This window comes from Dryobates pubescens, chromosome 6 (assembly GCF_014839835.1).
Source record: "Dryobates pubescens isolate bDryPub1 chromosome 6, bDryPub1.pri, whole genome shotgun sequence".
Lineage (NCBI taxonomy): Eukaryota > Metazoa > Chordata > Aves > Piciformes > Picidae > Dryobates > Dryobates pubescens.
The window spans coordinates 22,684,549-22,703,803 of record NC_071617.1 but is presented as its reverse complement, the minus strand read 5'-3'; the positions used below and the strand labels follow the sequence as shown (position 1 = coordinate 22,703,803).

The 19,255-nt window shown below is 38.7% G+C and overlaps 1 protein-coding gene across 1 annotated transcript in view; it reads left to right on the top strand.

Annotated features, from left to right (window-relative positions):
• ADGB (androglobin) overlaps positions 1-16,056 on the top strand; it is a 107,345-nt gene extending 91,289 nt beyond the window's left edge. The window contains exons 32-37 of the mRNA XM_054162507.1: positions 5,719-5,906; positions 7,219-7,374; positions 9,809-9,917; positions 11,801-11,888; positions 13,780-13,963; positions 15,837-16,056. Coding sequence (XP_054018482.1) covers positions 5,719-5,906; positions 7,219-7,374; positions 9,809-9,917; positions 11,801-11,888; positions 13,780-13,963; positions 15,837-16,028 — 917 coding nt within the window. The 3' untranslated portion in view covers positions 16,029-16,056. The remainder of the gene's footprint in view (positions 1-5,718; positions 5,907-7,218; positions 7,375-9,808; positions 9,918-11,800; positions 11,889-13,779; positions 13,964-15,836) is intronic.
• The last annotated feature ends 3,199 nt before the right edge of the window (positions 16,057-19,255 follow it).

Below are 19,255 nucleotides of genomic sequence, written 5' to 3'. Positions count from 1 at the left end.
GCTGCCCAGGGAGGTGATGGAGTCACTGTCCCTGGAGGTGTTCAAGAGGGGATTGGACATGGCACTTGGTGCCATGGTCTAGTCATCACATAGTATCACAGTATCACAGTAACTAAGGTTGGAAGAGACCCCAAGGATCATCAAGTCCAACCTGTTCCAACACACCTCACAACTACACCATGGCACCAAGTGCCACGTCCAGTCTCCCCTTGAACACCTCCAGGGACGGCGACTCCACCACCTCCCTGGGCAGCCCATTCCAATGACGAATGACTCGCTCAGTGAAGAACTTTTTCCTCACCTCGAGTCTAAACCTCCCCTGGCACAGCTTGAGACTATGTCCCCTTGTTCTGGTGCTGGTTGCCTGGGAGAAGAGACCAACCCCCTCCTGTCTACAACCACCTTTCAGGTAGTTGTAGAGGGCAATGAGGTCACCTCTGATCCTTCTCTTCTCCAGGCTAAACAATCCCAGCTCCCTCAGCCTCTCTTCATAGGGCTTGTGCTCAAGGCCTCTCACCAGCCTTGTTGCCCTTCTCTGGACACGTTCAAGTGTCTCGATGTCCTTCCTAAACTGACCTTCCTAATCATGAGGTCTGTGGTGAACTGTTGGTGCAGGCTATCACACACACACAGAGCTGACTCCTCTGTGCTGTCACCCCTAGATTCATGGAAAACCTAAAATACTACTTTCCTCCATTCAGTAAATTTCTTGTATCATTAACATTAAAGTTCCTTCCTTATATGTATAAACCTGCTCATATCCTTAAATTTTCCTAGGAAGATTTGATCTTTATTTATGTGGTATTTGTCACTTCTTACTCTGGCTGCATATTTCTTTTTAAATGCCCAGTCACATTTTTCTTTAAATTCCTGTTACCTTGAACAGGAGTTAGATTCATCAGCAGTAATTTCTGACATACACTATTTCTTCTCTTCTTTTCAAGATGAGTGTAAGATTTGAGGTTTTTGCAGTCTTTTTTTCAGCTAGCGTTACAAAACTTTATGAAGATCTATCCTGTTGATTTGCTATAGTCCCTAGTCAGTTTCAGTAATACTTGAGGAGCTGTCACATAGCCTTATGGGCCTGTATACAGCTTTTTTTAGTGGTGATTTCACCTGCTTTTAATTTGTTATATTCTTGGCAAAATCATCTTTTCTTGCTAGATAACTCCATTTGTTGTCCTTGTTTTTCCTTTAGTGATTGCTTCTTACAGTAGATATCCTATTACATTGTCTCATCCTTGTGGGTCGGCTAAACATGCCAGTCATGCTACTAGTATGTATCCTTTCATACAGCCATCACGATGTCAAAGAAGGTCAATTAATCTCTAAATTTCTTTGCTAGTTCTCAGCTGTTATTACTGTCATGAGTATTCTCATGTTTAGTTCAAGGCAGCAGTACTCTGGATCACAGCCTCACTTCCCTGTGCTAACCAATGCCTTGGTTCATTAGCAGTTAACCAGACACAAGCACTTTCTTTTTAGAATTCTTTTTAGATGTTGTGATCTATGTCCACTCACAATGGCTACCTTTCAAAGTAACCCAAATCCATTTCACAATTCATATTAACTGGATGTTTCTGTTTAAAGATACCAACAGATTGCCTAGGCCAACAACAGAGTTTAAAACAGTGTATCATAAAGTTTAAACACCAACACTTACTGCATTTACTGGTTAGCATTTATTTCATGTACCTCTGTTAGGCACAATATTTATCTGGAGTGCTTGTAACAGGTAACTATTTTGGGGAAAAAAAAAACAACCAAATATTTAATCTTTAAATCTGTCTCTGATTGTAAACTACCTTTAAGGCAGTTTGAAAGCTGCGCTTTACCATCAAAAGCTATTCTTTACCATCTAAAACTGCCACCAGCAGTTGTCAAACACACAATTCATATAATAGCAGTGTTGCTGTGTAACCAAAAAGGCATGCTCTCACCATGTGATTTTTAAGAAAACTGCAGTAAGCTAGGTGGAAAATTCCTGCAACACATTTCACCATTTTAAGTATCACTTTTTCATACAAGACAACAGTGCCATCTGGAGTTAGTTTTGTATCAAAGCTAATTTATCATGGCAAAGAATATTTCAGCATTTATGGGAGTTTTTAAACTAGTCTCCCTTTAAATGAAGAACTATACTATTATACTAGAAATACTCACCAATGTTATAATTATTTATTTAAACCACTTTTGGTGAAAGCAAGTTCTCTGGCACGCAGATGCTATGATAATTGTGTATTTTGTATTTGCTGATTTGCTTCAAAATCATTAATACTGTGGTTTAGCAGTAATTGTGAAAAGAACTATGTTAGCAAAACTTATTTAACGACTAATCTTTAGTCATATTTATTCCATACGAAGACTCGTTATATGGTTTATTAAAGAGTTTGTTGCACAAAAAACATTTAAAGTCATGAACCAGGAAGACACAAGTACATGGAAATTAGAAACTGCCAGATAGTTTATTATTTATATAGTCTTCATTCTTTTATCTTTGTTTTTCATTCCCTGCCCCCTCCCTATAGGGAACTGCTACTGGGGCAAGACTTCAATGAAAAAAAAAACACAAAACAAAACCAAACAACACAGTTTAAAAAAAAAAAAAAAAAAAGGAAAGGAAAGTAAGGTCTGGATCACAATTCTTCTGTAAATGGGGGAAAATTAGCAGGCAGTCTTGCAACTGCTCATACCATTTTAAGTAGTTTGATTCTGCAAACAAAATGATTTTAAAATTCACTTTGTATATGTGATTTTCAGCTACTGCCCTTGTGGCTTCTTTGGTTTTAATATTGTTGTGGTAAGATCAAAAGTTGTATTGTGCAACTGTCACAACCAAAGGTGAATCATCAGTGTGCACTGAATGCTGACTGTGTGCCTGTATTTTATATATTGCCTTAACTCAAGAGTATTAGCTGTTGCTGAGAGAAGGCCATCAGAGTTGATCAGAGAATAGTGTGCCCAGCCTAGGTAGTAGAGGTATGTTTGAAAGGGCAGGAGAGACAATATGCTTTGCAATATGCCCTTTTTTATATATATATTTATTTTTTTTTAAGCCGTGATATTTTCTCTCCCAGGTTTTCACTTCCCTAGGTTTTCTCTTCCTATAGGAGAACTTGCTGATTTGTGCCAATGGCAGTATTTCATTAGATGTTCAAGAGCATATTCAGTTTTCCCACTCTTCCTCTCTTTTCCACGTTGCCTGTCTGTACTGATTAATCACTTGCCTAGTGTTCAGTGAAAAACATAAATCAGTGATTGTGCTAGAGTTTAAAGACCTGTAGACCTCTGAGCTATGCTGTAACTCCACACTATTACTGCAACCATATTGGTGGTTGCTTCTGACCCAGTGTATATTTGCTCCAACTTTAGTGTCTGGATGAGCCCACCGTTGGAAAGATTTCTGATCTTGCTGTCTGTCAGGAATGTTTCTGAGGGCCCAGTCAGAGACAGAAAAGCAACATCTGAACTTCTAAGTAATTTCTTAATGAAGTCTGTCATGGGGAAAGTAACAGTCATTTCTGCCAACTACTGGATAATCAATCCTACTAAGTGCTCAGAGCCTATGTTAGACAGTGGGAGCATGGTATCTTCTCAAAAAAAACTTCAAAAGACTCCTTTGTATTTTACCTATGAAAAAGATACATCCTCTATAATTTGAATTTTATAACTCAGGACTAGCTGTCTCTCTTGACTAAAAAAGAGAATTGGTGTATCTCCACCACAATTTATGTGTTTCAGACAGCTTGTCACAGGCAGGACATCAGACTGGATGATCACTATAGTCCCTTCTGATATTAGATTAAATGAATTTCTGAGTAAATAGAAAAGTGGTAGGGAAGATAACTTTAACAGTTGCTAACAGCTGCTGTTATCACTGTCAACTGATGTGATGCCCAAGCTTTTCTTGGTGCCATACACATATAAAAACTGCCACAGAGTTTGTAATTGATGCAAAATCTGTGACCTGAAATGGCCTTTTATTTTCTGTATCATCTCCCTTTCTTCTTACCACATCTTATACCAAGCAACTGCCTGTCTTTGTCCTTGGAAAAGCATGGAGAAACTACTTACATCCCCTTAAAGTCAGAATGGGATGCGTGCTGTAGTGCTAAACTGCAGCCATGGCCCTTTCCAGGAATATCTAGAGTCCAGAGCATGAAAATATCAAAAGTCAGAGTTGTAAACTATTTCTAGAAGCCTTACATGGCTTGTGGTATCCCATGACATAGAAAGCCTTTGTCTGATACCATTTAGCTAATGACACTGAATTTTTCTGTTGTGTTTGTATAAACAATAACTAATTTATTTTTAAAAAATTAATAATTCACTGAATAATGCATGTACACCATCCTGATTTATGGTGTTAGTATGTTATGATAATGGATTTTTATGGAAGGTGTATAGTTTATGCGATGATGTTATAACTTCCATTTGCGTTTCCTCTGGAGTTGCTTTAGTGTCTTGAATATTTGTGGAGACTGCTTTCATTTTTGCTTTCATTCTTTAATATATGCATTGGCAGCACTGAATAAATTTAAGCTTAGCATTTCAGTGTCATTCTATATTATTTAAGTAGCATGATGAGATATGAGGTGCTTGAGGACCCATCCCTGGAGGTGTTTAAGACCAGGCGGGATGAGGCTCTGGCCAGCCTGATCTAGTGTGGGGTGTCCCTGCCCATGGCAGGGGGGTTGGAACTAGATGATCCTTGTGGTCCCTTCCAACCCTGACTGATTCTATGAATAATAAAAATTATACCTAAACACATGCATAATGTACAATGTAATGTAGATATCATAGAATATATATAGTCCTATGTGTAGTCATGTGTGTGATAAGTTTGTTTCAATATATGTAGTATTTACAGTTTTATGTAACTTTAACTTCCATATAACTTTAGCCATGACATTGCAGATCCCATTAATCATGCAGTGATTTGTCCTTACTGGAAAAAACTTGGAAAATCATAGCATTATAGCATTAATGAAAGGTACCTTGTTGTTATTATCAGATTGTAAATCAGTCACTCCCTTTCTGGAGATATTCAAAGCCCATCTGGATGCGTTCCTGTGATCTGGTATAGGCGGTCATGTTCTGACACAGGGGGTTGGTCTAGATGATCTTTTGAGGTTCCTTACAGCCTCTAACAGTCTGTGATTCTGTGACTCCTTCTTCCCCGCCCCCCCCCAGTAAATCCAGAAAGGAAGTTGTAGTGGCAGGGGAGAGATGGTCTCTTATCTCAAGTAATTAGTGATAGGATGAGAGGAAATGGCCTCAAGTTGTGCCAGGAGAGGTTTGGATTGGACATTAGGAAAAAATTCTTTCCTGGAAGAGTGGTCAAGGAGTGGAACAGGTTGCTCAGGAAGGTGGTGGAGTCACCATCCTTGAAAGTGTTAAAAAGTCATGTAGACATGGCACTCTGGGACATGGTAGGCATGGGAGTTGGGTTGACAGTTGAACTTATCTTAGAAGTCTTTTCCAACCTTAATGATTCTGTGATTTTATGAATGTGTAGTACTTCAACGTGTCCTCGAGATCTCTTCCAACCTTAGTTATACTGTGGTACTGTGTCAACTAACTGATTTCCCTTTGTCTTTCTTCATGGCTGTTTTGCACTGTTATTCCACCCTGGATATTATATGGGGAAATACATTTATGGATTGTTATGGAACTGTATCATCTAATTCATCTTGCATCATACCTGCATCTGAACAGTACATGGAGAAAAGCACGAGGAGCGCATCTTTCCCCTAATGCTCAATTCTTCAGAAGGACAAAAGTTTGCAAGTATTCCTAAATCAATCAGAAAACCAAAAGATAAAGCATCTGAGAAGACAGAAAGAGAGAAGGCCAATAAGGAAAGAGGATCACTTTTACCTCTTCCACCCCGAGCCGAATCTTGGGTGAGAACAAATACAAAAATTAGATTTGTTGCATGTGCAAAAAAGTCTGTAGGTCAGTATCACCAGCACTACTCGTGTGTCCCTTGTGTTCCACTATGCCCTGCTTTGCCACCTCTTTTAACTTGTCACCTAAGATTGAATTACACTTGTTAAAAGACATGCATCCTGCATTTAGAGATGGAATGTCATCATTTTTTTGTTTATGTATAAAGCAACTACTGATTGTCCCTTTTGTTGTCTAGTTTCTGTCTCTGATGAAGATATATTAAATTCTACAAATTTGCCATATTAATTCCACACTAGTTCTTTATTGTGGCTTTTATGGGTTCACAGGGAGATGAAATAGGTCTTTACGTTATAGTCAGTTCCTGTCTCATACGTCACAAACGTCATTAGCTTGCAGACGTGCAGTGGCAGAAAAATTGATATCTACTTGCCTGCTGGCAAATTCTTCTAATCTGTGGTGAGTTAATCTGAATGTTCTTTGTTGACCAAAAGTCTACTAACTGTGGGCCTGTATGCCTTAAAAGGAATAATAGGCTTTTGTGGATTGCAAACATATTAATGGAAGGAAAAGAAGAAACTGACAGCAACTTAACAGTACTGCTTTTTGCTGGGAATTTATACAGCACATATCTTGTTCATCAGTGAGATGAATAGTCTCCTACCCTTCAGGTGCTACTTGTACTCCATCATTCTAGAGAAACCATGTGTTAAAGTGGTTTAGGTAGTTTGGGAATTGGGTAGTTTGAGTAATTGGAAAGAACATGATGCCTCATAAAACAAAGCAAGATGTATTTCTACACCAAAATAACTCCAACCAAACAACAAAACAAAGCAAAACAAACCACCAAAAAAACCCCATACCAAACTACAAAACAAACCAAAAACCCCACAAAACCAAACAAATGAAAAACCCCCACAAACCCAACATGTAAATATGTTAAGAGTTCTAGTTTAAAAGCTAGGGAAGGGAAAGGAAAAGTTGGTAAAGAGCTAAGATAGTGACATGAAATATCATTACAAGATACTCTTGTTCATACAGACTTCTCAGAAAAACTAGGGGTGTGAACCATTCTGCATTAGAGTGGGGGAAGCACATAAATACCTCAAATAGCTTCTAGATGTTGCAGAGTAATTTTGCATTCCTTTTGCAGCCACTGCTTGTGTAGTAATCCATGTCAAAGTGTATCAATGTATAACATATATCAGCTGGGAAAATTGCCAGCATAGAGGAACATAATTTCATCCTAAATAGTGGTAGTAGGTGTATACCAATAAATACATTATGTTTATGATCCTTCACTTTCAGCAAGCTCCTTCAAACAAACCATACTGGACTTTACATGTAGTAAGTGAACAGAGAGATGCAGATGTTCTGGAGGTGAAGAAAGACACCCAGCGAGTAGATGAGATCAAAGCCATGAAACAAGCATGGGAGTCTGCGGAGCCAGGAAGAGCTATCAAGGTAATACTAGAGTGCAATCTTTGCAGTAATGTTTCTTCTAAGTTCCAGGAGCTGCTATGATGGTAGAGCAGTTGCCACAATAGCTAATTGACTTGATACTTGTCCTCTTAGTTGATTAGGATGATAGGTTGGATGCAATGATCTCGAAGGTCTCTTCCAACCTGGTCTATTCTATTCTGTTCTCTTCGTCACTACGTGGAAGACAGGAAATTTTACACAGCTGAAAGAATCAGAAGTGATTATGTGACAACTTCATCTAAGGGAAGGTGTCTCTGACCATGGCAAGAGAGGTTGGAACTAGATGATCTTTAAGGGCCTTTCCAACCCAATCCATGCTATGGTTCTATGTGCAAGAATTTTGGGCAGGAATCCAGATAATCTACTTGAGACCACAGATCTCCAAAACTTTAGATTCTACTTTACAAAACAGAGAAGAGTTTTGCCTTAAAATGCCCACTACCTCTGCATAATTGTAAAGCTGCTACTTGTAACAAGTTGAATGTTTAGCATGAACGTATTCTAGTGAAAAATACATTGTTAGAAACATGCCAAAAAAATTTCTCTTGAGGAACTGGCACCTGACCATATACCAAAACTGTCCCCTGTAGCCAGGATTCCCAAATTCATTCTGGGTTGCAGGTTACCCATGAGCCTGTACACACCACTCTCTATGAATTCACTGTTTTGAAGAAGCAATACTAATACAGATGTCAGCTGCAGCAGTGCTCTTTTAACACAGCATGTAGTTAAGATGGGAAACTAATACAAATTCTTTCTAGCAAAGCAAAAAGTTACACTGCTGATTCAGAATGGGAAGCATCATTACTGAAAAAGAAATATGAAAGGAAAAAAATGCAGTCTTTAAACTTACCTGACAGTCCCCTATCCCCACCACCTCCACTGACCATGGAGGGATACTCAGCCAGAAATCCCAGCTCATAAGCATCTTGCCTTCTTTATATGATTTCTCAGAAATTAACCTCATTCATGTGTCTTCTCAGCTGTACTTTCAGATTGTCTCTGTTCTCTTCAGTGTATCCAAAGCTCAAATTTTTTTTCTGACACTGCATTGCAGCTTTGATCGGCTATGCTGAGACTGAAAATGAAAGTACAGTCTCAAAAGGATTACCTGGAAATTAATCCCCTTTGATGTGTGGAATCTCTTCAGAATGCTGGTTCTATCACTATTACTTTTTTTTTTTAATCAAAAAAATCAACTGAATTACAAGTAAAGGGCTCCATTTTAAAAGCCCCTTTGTGACATTTTTTCAAAACTGCTATTGTTAAGAGAATTGCAGCAACTTCATTTAATACGCATTTAAAAAGTGCCTAAATTGGGGGTCTGCTATCCAAACTAAATAGCTTCCCTTTTCCTTTCTTCGTGATCACCTTGTCCTAATGTTTGCCTCTTCCAGAGGCCACATGCCCTCTAACTCTGGGAATGAGGTGCCTGACTCCTGGTTAACCTTTGGCTTCTCCATCCATTCTGACAAGCTAAGTCCTTAAGAGAAAGCCAGTGAATCAAAGTCACTTTCTGCAAAGACAGGCTTAATTGGGGATATTTTGTCATCAAAGGCAACTGAGTCTGAAAAGCTCCCATTTCTCAGGAGGAAGACTAAATCACCACGGTATAGGAGCTCATAGAAGGAGGTGGTATTTCCTTAAGGCGGTGCAATACCTGAGTGTATGCTGACACTTTGTTTTTCAGCACTGTTTTGTTGGATTTTTTAAATCCAAAGATGATTTTTAACAGCCCAGATATCAGTGACTTTACAGTATTGAGTTGCATGATGATCTTTAGTGTAAGTGTTTGATATTTCTGGACTGATTGGATGGGCAGCCTAGCACCTTTTCTGATTCCAGCTCCAGGCAGAGCTGCATACTGCAATCAGGTGTTCATTACTGACAGCATTGTTTTCTCATTTGGGATATACACTAAATATACCCAATAGGGACTGAGTGGAGTGAAACCATTCCAAGCACATTGCCTGCCTTTCTTTACTGAACTAAGACCAACTGTAAGTGCTAATGCTAATTTGTTTTTCCTCTACACAACATGTTAAATAAACCAATAAAAGTTCCAACATGTAACTTTAAAAATGGGATGTTTAATGTTGACAGGTTATTACTTCAGGAAACAAAACAAATAAAAATCTGTTGGAGAGGGAGCTTGATTATGACTACATGAGATGTAGTCCTCTTGTGTTTATCATTTTTTCTCCTCAGTGGCCGTTGTTTAGAAGTGATATTTTCATAGATCAAACTGGTGAAATATATTCACCAGTATTATGAAGTGGCATCATATCTTACATGCACTGGATTTAAAGATTTACTGTCTTATTGACAACTTACAGATTCCTGCTTTTGAAAATTCTTTGGGATTTAAAGGATGCAGCAGAATTTTTCTTACCTGGATTTAAACTTTGATCTCTAGGCTTTTCAGGAACGCATGCGGTTTATTAATAACTATGGTGTGAGAGACTCAGAGGAGCCCATAGATGGGGTTGACACTGCCAGTTTAACACCAAGTTCAGAAGAAAGAGGTAAGGGTGTAACTTTTTGTCAAGCATGTCTTCAGTTCATGTTCATTGTGTTCAGCTCCTTAGAAAAGACTCCTGCATTAAATACTGGTAGCAAATAGATTAAAAGCCCTGACAAAGGTGTGCAAATGCACAATGGCATGCTTAATTCTTATCTTCTTTATTTCCTCTTTGTTATAATTGTTGCATTGCTCTGTTTTCAGACACAGATACAGCCTCATGGCTCTTGGAGGCAGCCAAATTAATCTTACACAAACTTTAGACAGTGCTTCTGTACAAGAATTCTAACCCTAAATTAACCTGAAATTTTTGGAAGTTCAGTGGAAAATACCTATTCCCTCAGTTCCAAATTGGGTACCAGAGATCATTAGTGTAGAAATATTTTTAAAACTGCTTAGAGATGAAGTAGCTCTAAGCAGGGCACTAAAACTTTTTATGTGCATTTTGTTTGCGTTAATGTTTATGGAAATTGTCCAGGGGTGGTGCTCTGGAAGTGAAATGTCAAAAAGTGCATACTGAGTAGCATCAACTTCCTGGCAGCTTCCATAAGCATTGTCTAATTTTATTTGGCAGTTACAACTTCTATAGATTCTTTATCTGTATTCCCATGCAATTACTGGACTGCAATGAAAATATGAACTTGATGTAAGGCTGTGAGACTTTTTTTCTTCTTTTCTCCTGAGAATAATGTTGAGATCAGGCCATCACACAGAGGAAAGTATAATACCCAGCCTGGTTGTGATAATGCCTGGTCACAGCTCTTGTACATGGAACTAGAACCTGTAGCCAGTACATAACACGTTAAGCTAGTATTTTGTCAGTCATATAAGTAATCTTCCTGGAACTGTTTCAGAATGCTTCAGAACTTAAAGTAGTAGTCATCTTCACTTTATGTCTTAGACAGACACAGGCTACCCTGGGCAGCCTGGTTTAGTTGGGGATGTCTACTGACTGAGGGGAGGTCGGACTAGATGACCTTTGGAAGTCCCTTCTGGCCTGGACCATTCTGTGATTCTATGATTAGTTACTTTTTGCAATCCAAAGGAACTCTTCTAAGTTATTACAAAAGAACTTCAAAATCAATGGTTGTCTACTGAGAGTTTTGTTCTAAACTAAATTTGGAGAGGTGACACTCCATGACTTCTAAGTTGTTACGGTTCTGTTCCACAGAGTACAGCAACAGACAAACAGACAATAATGTGCTTCAATATTACTGTAATGTTCAGTATTTTAATGATAATTTTTATGTTCTGGAGAATATTTTTCAGCTGGTATATTTGTCTTTGTATAGACAATAAATACATAGACTTTTTTTTTTTTAATGGTCAGAAACTTCTATTTTTGAAAGCAGGGTGATAAGAGAGTTGTTATAGAAACAAACTACTGCAGCTGTTGTTAAATCTTATCAAATTTCACAGAGATTATCAGCGTATCCAGGCAAACTGAAAGAAAGATGTGTCGGAATAATCACAGTGCAGCTCAGCACAGGGGTGTGCTTAATATCAGATACGTCATTGTACTGTGAGAATGCTACAGCATGAATGTAGCTAAGATACAGATGTTAATTTCACTCTAGCATATGTGGTTTTTCTTTTTTCAGCAGAAAATGGCAGAAATATTGTATACTCTCCAACCACTCATATTATCATGCAATAATCACAGAATCACACAGAATATATCTGGTTGGAAGAGACCTCAAAGACCATCCAGCCCAACCCTTCAACCCAGTACTCAACACTAAGCTGCGTCCCTAAGCACCAGGTCCATATGATGCTTGAACTCCTCCAGGGACTGCAAAGCCAAAATAAAATTCTATAGAAGTCTTTAGATGGAGGCTCCTAGCATAACCAGTTTAATCTGTTCTGTTGTATATTCTCCTACCACAGGAAAGAAAACAACACAAGCAGCTATTGACTCAAGCTTACAAACTCGGCAAAAAAAATGGGAGCCTATTGACCTTAGTCCTTACATGAGGTAAACTTCAGTAAGAACAATTAAGTCCCAGTTGAACACCAAAATGAAAGACTGCTGAAAGATTTTCACATAGAGAAATTAGTAAATTAAATACATTTTTATGGACTTGTCTCCTCTGTGTGATTTGGTCCAGTATAATTATTATGAATTCACATTATACTCATAATGTGAACTTAGACTTTATCCTTTTCTTCATTGAAGCTACATACAAATTCAAATAATATATTTTAAAATGCAATTAATAATAGTTAATAGCTGAAATAATTATATTCTTTAGTCAAAGGAACTTTGCTCTTTATTACATATGTTGATATGAACCTGTCTAGTATACATGAACCTGTGTGTTTGATGTGCTGCATCTAGAACCCAGTTCATATTTCAGTCTGTTTGTTTTCAGTTTGGCATTTATGCAGCTCATCAATTTTCAAAATATCTTAGAACCTGCCGGAAAGATCTCCAAGTTTAGTTTTAAATTGAAAAGGAAACTGGCATTGGATTGAAGTGATTAACATTAAACAGTAGAAAATATGGCAAAAAGTACCTTCCACAGGCTGGAGTCTTAAGCATTTAATTTGTCTGTTCCTTGTCTTTTACACTACTCATTAAGTCAAATTATAAAAATATATTATCCACTTAGCTGCCAACAGCAAAAAAAACCCCAAATCACAAAACCATTTAAAAACCCCAAACAACCAAAACCCACTCAACCCCCCCCAAAAAACTATTAGTCTCAATGATGAATTATAATATCAAAAGTGTCTCACAAATTAAAAATAAATGTCACATGTAGGAGTTTTTCTTATGCTCAATGATGAACATGATTTTACAAATATTGTTAAGAAGACCTGGCCTCAGGAATGTGCTTTCTCACTGGTGTTAAATATCTAAGCAGAGGAAAAGCGACTCCTTATCCATAATTATCAGAATCACAGAACATTAGGGGTTGAAATGGACCTCAAAAGATCATATAGTCTACCACTCTTCCAGAGCAGGATCACCTAGTGTAGGTAACACAGGAACATGTCCAGGCAGGTTTTTGAATATCTCCAGTGAAGGAGACTCCACAACCTCTCTGGGCAGCCTGTTCCAGTGTTCTTTCACATTCACAGTGAAAAAGTTTTTCCTTATATTCACATGGAACCTCCTATGCTCCAGCTTGTACCTGTTGTCCTTTGTACTGTCATTTGACATCACTGAGAAGAGCCTGGCTCCAACCTCCCAACACTTGCCCTTTGTGTATTTACAAACATGAATGAGGTCACCCCTCAGTCTCCTCCAAGTTGAAGAGCCCCATCTCCCTTAGCCTTTCCTCATAAGGGAGTTGTTCCACTTCCATAATCATCTTCATGGCTTTGTGCTGGACACTTCCAAGCAGTTCTCTATCCTTCTTGAACCAAAGGGCCCATAACCATACAACTGAGACACAGAAGTATACAAGCCAAATACATACATATGGCTCAGAGGTGACCTAATTGTGGCCTTCCAGTATCTGAAGGGGGCCTACAAGAAGGCTGGGGAGGGACTTCTCAGGATATCAGGTAGTGATAGGACTCAGGGGAATGGAATGAAGCTGGAGGTGGGGAGATTCAGGCAGGACATGAGGAGGAAGTTCTTCACCATGAGAGTGGTGAAGCCCTGGAATGGGTTGTCCAGGGAGGTGTTGAGGCCCCATCCCTGGAGGTGTTTAAGACCAGGCTGGATGAGGCTCTGGCCAGCCTGATCTAGTGTGGGGTGTCCCTGCCCATGGCAGGGGGGTTGGAACTAGATGATCCTTGTGGTCCCTTCCAACCCTGACTGATACTATGATCCTATGATATAGATGGTTAAGCAAAATATATACCAACCAAAACTGTATTTGAAAGGGGGAAAAAAAATCTTGTATTTCCTTCAGGAAAACAATGCCTGAGCCTGTGCTAAGAACTGAGTCTATCATTCAACAGCGAGAGAGACGTAAAGCAGAAAAAATCAACCACTTCAGGGAACTTCAAGAGCTGGCTTTGGAACAAAGGAAAAAAGAACAACATGACAGAAGTTTGTGGAAGCAAAATATACTTGACATGTATGAGAATCTACAGGTAGGTTTACAAGATAACTTCCTAGTAACTTAATTACTGTGATGGCCACCACTAGTATAAATATCTTAACTGTTCTCAAGACTTTAGTATTCAGAACCAATAAACTGTGAACAATGTCAAAATTTGACTTGGGCAAATACTAAAACTAAAGGCTCTAGGGGAAAAAACTGTGCTACAACATCCTTCATATGGGATATTCTCTGTACTTTCTTGATACAGCTCCACAAAAAGACTGTTTTAAGATGATCAGCACAAAAGGATAGTTATAAGTGAGAATAAATTGTGCATTTGACATACATGACCAGAGGCATATTAGATAAACCATCTCTTCTTTGGCTTTTTATTTTATTTAGATTTTTAGTTATAGAATTAGATAGGGCTTTCTGGAGCATAATAAAGAACAAGATCATTTACATAGGAGGATGAGTTGCTCATAGTGCATGTTTTACAGCAAAGGTAGAGAACGTATTTTTTCTGGAATATGCATGATGCAAGCAAACAAAAAATGTGAATGATTAATCCTTTTAAAAAAATGTCTATAAATAGTAAATTGTATAGCATTATTGTAGGGATCATTGTTAGGATTAATTTAGCCAATGCATTGCACATTGGTACCAAAACTGGCTTAACCCTTGAGTGTGAATATGAAAAAATGTTCTGTTGTACAGTGGTGATAGAACGACCACTAGCAACCAGCTAGAGCTCTTAAAACCAGATAAGAAGTAGTAAAATCACTTTACTTCAAGCCAACCTGTTTACAGAAATCCCTTGAAAGCAACTCTTCAACAAGTTCCTAGACAGCCTGATTTATATTACTTAATTACAAGTCTACAAGGAGCCATATTTCTCTACCAGTGACTGCCTGATGATAAGAAGATGTCCTGGTTTGAGCTTCCATCTGTGGACAGAATGTAGATTTACCCCAAAGGAGTAAAGGAAAACACTTGCACAGAATTGGAAGTTAATATCAGTTAAACAGTAAACAAAGTACTAAAGGTATTAAGGTAAAAGGAATATAGATACAAAACCAGAATCAGCAGTGGACTAGGCTTCCCAATGGACTAAGCCCCACTACGCAGCACAAAACAGATTCCTGCCAGCAGATCCTCCCATCCACACAGTCAGTGAAAGCAGGAGCCAAAAGAGCTCTGACCGGAAGGTCTGCCTCTTAAATAGAGACTATGCAGGAAAACGAAGGGAATAACACATTACATTATTTGGTGTCTCCCCCTTGGGATGGACTTTCCCTCCCTCCAGAAGGAGTTCTACCTCTGTGATACAATATTTAACCCTTAAGGTACCACATAAGAATAAATACCCGCAGTACACATTTAAAATGAGAGCTACCTGTGAACACATGTACTGTGCAGATCAGCACTTGCACAGGTTTTTCCTCAGCAGGATTTGAAGGAAAACGTTTTCAGAAGTGTCCAAGTCCCACTTGCCCTAAGTCTCATTGATGGTCAGTGTTATTTAGGCTAGTTTAGTCTCTTAAAATAGCTCCTAAAGCATTTCAGCATTTCTGAAAACTAGAATTTAAGAGACTTTTTTAAGACAACAAAGCAAGCCAGCAACTGAAGACAGACTAGATTGAGATGGGGAACCACTCTGTTTCTCTATCCTGCTTTCACACAATTAGCTTATTATGCCATCAGTTTAGAAACCATTTTCATGAACTTCCTTTAATTTGAGGTGAAAAGTTTGGCCTGTAGCTGCGTTCCTCTGAAAATCACTAGAAACACACAAAGAAAAGAAAAGGAGAGATGCTCTCCCTGTACGTAGAGAGGCGCACAGTGGTATGTAAGAGAAAGGTTGCTTGTGATAAAATCAAGATTCATGTCCTTGGGGGGTATTGCTTTGTGTTTTTGGCTAGGCATCCTTAGATGAAAACCGAAGCAGAATTCTCAGTGTTCGCAAAGCATACAGAAGTAAGCTGCTAGAGGAGGAGCGCAGAAAACAAGAAGAGCTGGCAGCTCAGGAAGCAGCTCTTCAAGCAGAGCAAGAGATGAAAAGCCCAGATGCACACAAAAAAAAGGATGGAAAAGGTTTACGGAAAAAAAAGTAAATGCTGGCACTACTGAATTATATTGAACAGATTGGGGGAAAAAAGTTTGTATGCAAAGATGCAAAAGACTGTTTTGTTACTTTCCGGTATTTTTGTCAACTGTATCACATTTTGTCTCTTTGCCTGATGCTGGTGAAAACACTGATCTAGCATTCCTCTTTTTAACACTGATCTAGCATTCCTCTTTTTAACAACACGTTTGGTATTTTGCTCCTTATAAAAGTACTCACTACTATCAAAGTTTGTATGCTTGGCCAGAATAAAATTTTGCATCAAAAATTCACCTTCCATTCAGATTCTTCTCCCAAAATCACAGTGCCTTTCATCCTGTTTTTCTAATCAAAACAGAAACAGGCAGGCAAGAACCAGAGCTGAAACAGTGAACGTAACCTATCAGTTTCGAAGTCATTTAACTTGGCAGAAACACAAGCTCTTGAAGTGAATGACAATTAGTGGAGTTTATAATAATTAAATAATGGCATATCACACATTTCCTATGCAGGCACTGGAAGACTTCCCAAAGGCTGGTTCAGAAGACACTCACAAGCTTTCTGTGTAGTGCAGTATTTTTCCCTTTCATTACTCCCTTACATGTTTGTGGGAATCAAACTAATTCTGCATTAGCAAACTTCATGGCACAACCTTCCAAGGTGTGCTGAATACTCTACAAAACCCTCTTAAACTCTGTTTATCTTTCCTAAGCTATGTTTTGCCCACAGTGGCTTTGCTCAAAGTAATTACAATAGACTGCTGGTTCCTAGACCTTCAGCTGGAATCTAGAATTGGTTCTTAAAAGGCAGAAGCAGTGTGTGAATGAAGAGGCAATCACAGGCTTTCTACATGAAGAATAAAATATTTTCTGTAAGCTCTTGCTGCTTCCACTACCACAGAATTCCTACATTTTTTTTGGTATGGCATCAACGACAAAAAAACAACATTGTCATACTCAGTAGCTAGCACTCTGTAGTCAGAGACAATGGTCAAACCCCTTACAATAGTGAAAACTGCCCCCTAGACCAGGCAGGGCTGTTTTAAATGGCTTAAAGAACCTTCTGTGAAGATGAGAAGCAGAAGTTTGAGAAGCTAGACTGCCTATACAGTGTATGCATAAACTATGTCCAGGATGTCTAACGGATTTCATGAGAAAACATGAGAAACTATGGGACTCACCCATTCAATGCCAATCACAGGAATTGTGTTCTGGGTTAACATAGCTTGCTCTCATAAGCACCCCCCACTCCACACAAGACAGGAGGGAAAGTAAACCAAAAAAACCCCTCTGGATAAAGAGCCTTTCTGGAAATGAGATCATGTGATACACAATTACCTAACCTATTTGCTGAAAAGCACAGCAAAATGCAGAAGCAGCAGCAGAAGCCAGTGATCTCCCCTCAGCCCTTCACCTGCAGCCCACCCAGCAGAAAAGATCAGCACCCCATAAAGCAGAAACTGGAAGCAGCAATCAGAACAGGAAGCCTCTCAGGTTACAATCTGAACTTCAAGTCCCATGATACTTTGCTCCAGCCAGCATTTCATTTTGAAGCTGGCATGACAGCAGTATGATACTTAATAGCACCAGCAGATTCAACTCAACACATGACAAAATGTTGTCCTTTGCATTTTGGATGCTGATACTGACTAGCCATTCCAATTCAAACTGCCCTTTCATCTGCATCTTAATGACACACCAGATGTTTAACTTTTGCTGGTTTTGCTCACCTCTGTTCTATCAGTACCTTACTACTCGACTTGAATTCGAGTCACTCCTGTATCAGTTCTGCGATGTCTGGTTTTGTACATCATCACACCTACACACCTGCTGTGATGCCTCTGCCTCCATTTGGCCTCTTTCCTCCCATACAACATAAATTAAACTGTCTGGCTTGAGTTCTCATATTTGAAAAGCAGAAATTAAATACAGAGTACTAAACCTGCAAGGGCAATTTTTATTTCAATGAGCATGAGCTAAGTTTTGCTTTGACCCATACAGGCTGCAGATAAAAAGCCTGTCAATCTTGTGCTATAATTGTTCTGACTTTGTCCTCTCTATTTTGGAATATGGACTGTACTGCTTCATACTATTCCATCTTGTTTCCATGGCAATAGCACATGTTGGTTGTCTTCTCATGTGAATCTCTAATGAGCTTCTGTAGAGGAGGATCAAGCCGAAGTTCTGTTCTTTATGTCACTGCAAGTACTATAATGACATTCTGTTGTAAAAACGAATCCAGTTCCAAAAGCCAGCATAATCGACATCTAAATGTCAAAAATTCAGCTAATAACCTGCATGATCACAACCCATCCCCTCATGCTCTAAACTGACTTAAACTCAGGCACAGTGTACTCAGGTTTACATTATCAAATCAAGCTCTGATGCTATACACAATTCTGTTTCATAACTCCCTTATTTTAAAGAGTAATGTGGCATCATCAAAATCTGCTATGTGGTTTGTGAATGTCTTGCTTATTTATCATGTCAACAATGTAGATATGTTGAGGGAGTGAATTACTGTCCTGCTGTTTAACTGCACGTACTTTGGTGTACATAATGTCTTCAGAAAGCACTAGCATTTTTACTGAATTCCCAAAGAACAAAACATCTACTTGCCTCCTAATGAAGCCTGGGAGAAAAGAAGGCCTGGACTGGATTGTCAAATATTGGACTCAGAAAGAGACGACTGATGAAATTTCACATGAGTTTTGCATCGACACAATAGCTTTTTACATGGTGCTTTATATTACAAGCTCACTTAGTGGGGGAAAATGTACAAATATGAAACCAAAACATAACTGTATTCCAAACCAGTTGTTCGCAGTATTAGAAGAGGCCATCATGTTTAGCACTTTAAGAAAAAGAAACAAGTCAAACAAGTTGTGGTTTAATTGATATGATTCTTGCCTCAGGTTTATAGACCAACATGTGTGTTCACACGGATTAAGCACTTTATTCTTTTGCCCTTTAGGAGTAAGACAGCTTTTAAGCACCATAGTTTCATGAAATTTAAACAGCCTTTATACAAAAGGAATTTACTGCCTCTATTCAGTGCAAGAAACTGCTCAGATTCTGGTTTTACAGGTTGTATGTTTCAGAAATGTGCTGTATTGCATCAAGCATTCATATCTTCTTAAAGTCTCCTGTAACAAAAGCTCCAAAATTTGGACAGTCACCATTCCTACTTACAGTTGGCTTGGCCATCTAGGGACAGATTCAGCAGGGGTGTAAGGAC